At 35.0% G+C, this 3,904-nt stretch overlaps 1 protein-coding gene across 1 annotated transcript in view; it reads left to right on the top strand.

The window, feature by feature from the left end:
- The window catches only part of LOC107101502 (T-cell immunoglobulin and mucin domain-containing protein 4-like), a 4,800-nt gene extending 2,024 nt beyond the window's left edge, over positions 1-2,776 (top strand). Inside the window, exons 3-6 of the mRNA XM_015400455.1 lie at positions 999-1,061; positions 2,015-2,082; positions 2,344-2,437; positions 2,555-2,776. Coding sequence (XP_015255941.1) covers positions 999-1,061; positions 2,015-2,082; positions 2,344-2,437; positions 2,555-2,646 — 317 coding nt within the window. The 3' untranslated portion in view covers positions 2,647-2,776. The remainder of the gene's footprint in view (positions 1-998; positions 1,062-2,014; positions 2,083-2,343; positions 2,438-2,554) is intronic.
- The last annotated feature ends 1,128 nt before the right edge of the window (positions 2,777-3,904 follow it).

Raw genomic sequence — 3,904 nt, 5'->3', positions numbered from 1 at the left:
GGGTCGGGTTAGGATTTGAATTGAAGATATCCGCGGATGACGGGTCCGGTTCGGTAGTCATGCTAACGGGTTTGGGCGGGTGCGGGTTGGTAAAACTTGACACGTGCAGGACTCCATCTAGTGCTACTACCACAGATGATCTCGCTCTCAAAATGGAATTGAACCATTCAGATTAGCTAGCCAAATGAATAGAAGGGGTAGAGCGTAGCCGCCTGTGGCCCGGGCTGCCTGTTACAACTCCAGTCCAGCGCACGGATGACGTCATACACGCACCGCTTTGTTTTTAAAAAATATAACCACGGATGTCTGGGGGACAGTAATTCGCCTACATGTTATGAATGCTGGCGTACCATAAAGAATACATTATGAACAATGTTGAAGTTTGTTCCTTCAACTCGCTGCCCATAGGAAGACGTTTCTTGGATTACAAAACCAAATATCTTCTGAACAGCTCCAAATGACACAAACTAATAAAATCATTGGGCCAATGTAAAAAGAAAAAATGGTGTTCCCCTTTAAAGCAGCAGGGTTTGGGAAATGCATGTGCAATGCATTGTTTAAATGTAAATTAAGGTGCAATCTGTGACTAGTTGTCCCACAGTAGGGGTTTGCAACCTGAATGTATGCAGCTGCAAATGGCTTCTAAGAGCTTTAAGAGTGCTTCTCAATAGTTTCACCAAAATATGAGATTTAACTAAAGATTACTTTAGAAAATAATTAAATTACCTAAAAAGGTTGTTTTGAGCCTTTCTGAAATTATTCGGGTAAAGAATTTCTGTAAAATTCTGGTGTAATTTTTTTCAGTTTCAGTCAAGTTTTTCTACATTTCAAAGACAGTTTTCCGCTAAAAGCGAGAGTAAAAGCGGCTATTTGTTTGGCAAAGGTTGCTAACGTCTGTCCTATGCGAACAATAAAGCTCAGAAAACCAGAAAATAATTTTGAATGTCATATTATTGTTAAATAAATAAGATATTCTGTTTTTTTTGTTTTTTTTTAAGCCCCTGTGGAACAAGTTCACATCAAAAACCCAACAGAGACTGCCAGTGTGACAGTAAGGGAAGGTATGTCATCATTTGCAGCACTGCTGTATCTTTATAATTAAAATGTAATTTCAAAGTTTTAAATGTAGTACACATATGTGTGATAATGTTCAACTGCTCAAGTACATTTTAATGATTATTATCTAAATACAAAACCTAAAATTCTGTTTCTATGGGAAGGCTGCTGGCACAACACTAGCAAGTCAATCCACTCTCAAAATGGAGGGTAACCTCCGAAAGGGTGCTAATAGAGCAGCTGGCTCTTCTTTGATTTGCTTCATCTTAGCATATTAATGGAAAGTTGAGTGGATGGAAAAAATAAGGTAGAAACAGGTGGACAGTTAGCAGGGATAACGGTAGCCTTCAGAGGATTGTAAACAACAGCAATTTAACATTTACAAGTGCTGGACAGTCGCTGGAGTCAGAGCCTTAAGAGCCTCCACATAAAGAACATAGGAAACGTATAGAACTGCAGCATTGCTTATGTGAAGATATGCTTGAAAAATGGAAAACAAAAGTGTCTTAACTGGGCTTGGAAGAAAATAAATGGGCTTCCTTAAATCTCAACTGAGCCACAGGAGGGTCCACCTCCATGTCACGCTACGCTAAGGCAATCATCAGTGAAGTCATCAAAATGAACCTTGACCTATTGTTCTGTGCACAATGCACAGACATCCTTCTTAGCTGGTAGATATTTTATTGCCCTCCAGCAATACTGATATTCCTTTAATAAAACCAACAGAAAATAAATTAACATTTCATTAGCAGCCCATATCATATTGAAGCAATAATTTATTTTTGTGCTGATACACTCATATCTTTTATGTTTTGGCAGTATTCTAATTCAAGAACATTCAAGGAAATGAATTAATAAAATATAATGTTTAGACATTTTATTTTAAGTCCAGATCATATGAAAAACCTGTTGAAAATTTGATGCCAGATGGATCAAATTCATGAATTCATTTTTACAGAAATTATGATGCATGAGATGGAAGCTGAAGAAGCAAGCATGGCAACGATTCAAAGCGTCACTGGTCAGGTAAGAGGCTGTTAAAGAAAGAAATACATTGATAAGTAAGCATAACTTGGAACTGATTTGTAAAGTTTGTCCACAAATATGTTTGGGAACTGATTTGGGGGGGGGGAGGGTCTTTTAAAAGAATCCATTAAAATAATTACTTATGGGGTAAAAATGGCAAAAACAAAGAAAATATAATTAGTTTTTTAAAGAGTCTTCTGAGATAATATCACAAACAAGAAATGGCCAAACTATTGCTAACTGGTTACTTTTTCATTGCAGGGGAAATTCAAACTTTTCTTAGAAGCAGAAAATATTGGGAGGATTGCAGCTATTTTCCTCCTCACCATAATCCTAATTCTCATCCTTATCATCCGTAAGTGCACAGCAGTTTATAGAATGTGCTTCATCCTTCTGCTGCCAGGATTCATTTACACTAATCCTCCTTCTTTTTACTGAGAACCCATCTATTTACTGCATTTCTCCAAAACAGGAAGGAAGGAACTAATACGAAGAAAGACCCCTCAGGAACTCAACAAGTTCACCATTGAGAATATTTATGAAACCATCCCAGTGGTTAAATGATGCTCATTACCTGGACAAAAGAGGCCATCAAAGATTTCTTCTGGCTTCACATCATGTTATAAATAACTCCCTTTTTTTTTGCTCCTTTAAATCATGTCTTTGAACATTTCTCTTATAATCACACTAACGAATTATTGTAAAACCAAAGCTTTTTAGATGTTAATGATAAACCTTGGTCCATTTAATTAACTGAGCTGCTCAAATTTATTTTCTTTCTGTCACTAAACGATTGGGATGGTTTATAGTTGTGGGCACAGTGCCACCTACTGGACAGATTAAGTATAATCAAAAATAATGAAGCTGATATATTGTTCTATTTCTTTTTTTTTATATCAGCTGAGTGGATGCTGAAATTCAAAGCCTAGATAAGTCATTTTTTTCTTAAAATAAGTGCATTTGTTCTTGGATTGAGGAGGTAAAAGAGACATTTTGCCTATGGAACAAAACAATTTACATTTAAAATAAGAAAACATAATCACATTGTCTTATTTCAAGAGCACATTATCTATTTATCTTATTTTAAGAGTAAAAATACTAATTCAATTGGCAAATTATCTCATTTACTTACGGTAGTCAAATTAATGGTAAATACACTTTATTTAAAAAATTTTCACCTATTTCTAGATCGTTTTTCAAGTGTATAACTTAATTAACCTTATATTTTTAAAGTTAAAGACAGTTTTCTTTTTTTTCTTCTGGTAATGTTTATTTTTAAACATTTGCTCAGGGATTACGGTACAATTAACTGTTTTTTTTTTTCTGTAGATGTTTTTGGCTTAACTTAAGCATTTGATGCCGTATTTCCGTATTTATGATTTTATTTTGTAAAGTAGCTTTCTATGAGACAAGACTTCTATAAGACAAGAGGAAATGGTCACAATCAGCAGACTTTTCATTGTTTCTCTGCACTCTGAAAAGTCCTTGTTTGTTTTTTTAAACTGTGTGTAATTACCAGTTACAATATGTTATCATTGATCAAGTTTTTATTTGTTTAAGCCTCAATAAAACCTGTCTACTTAAATCAAGTATTCAAGCACAGAGAGAAACAAAGCATTACCAACAAACAACGATTCAGTGATTCATCGTAGGATGTATTTTATTGTATCTGCTGATTGGATCATTAACCTTTAAAGATTTAATCATCTAAAGTCTGGGGGAGCCAGTCTCTACCAATCATATTTACAGAGCCTACTTCATCACTAAGTAGTAGTCTATAATAGGATGTGGGAAAGCAGTACTGTGTAAATTAAAAAAGACT

The sequence above is a fragment of the Cyprinodon variegatus genome, unplaced genomic scaffold, assembly GCF_000732505.1.
Source record: "Cyprinodon variegatus isolate N-32 unplaced genomic scaffold, C_variegatus-1.0 Scaffold31, whole genome shotgun sequence".
NCBI lineage: Eukaryota > Metazoa > Chordata > Actinopteri > Cyprinodontiformes > Cyprinodontidae > Cyprinodon > Cyprinodon variegatus.
This window is presented reverse-complemented; position numbering and strand designations above follow the sequence as displayed.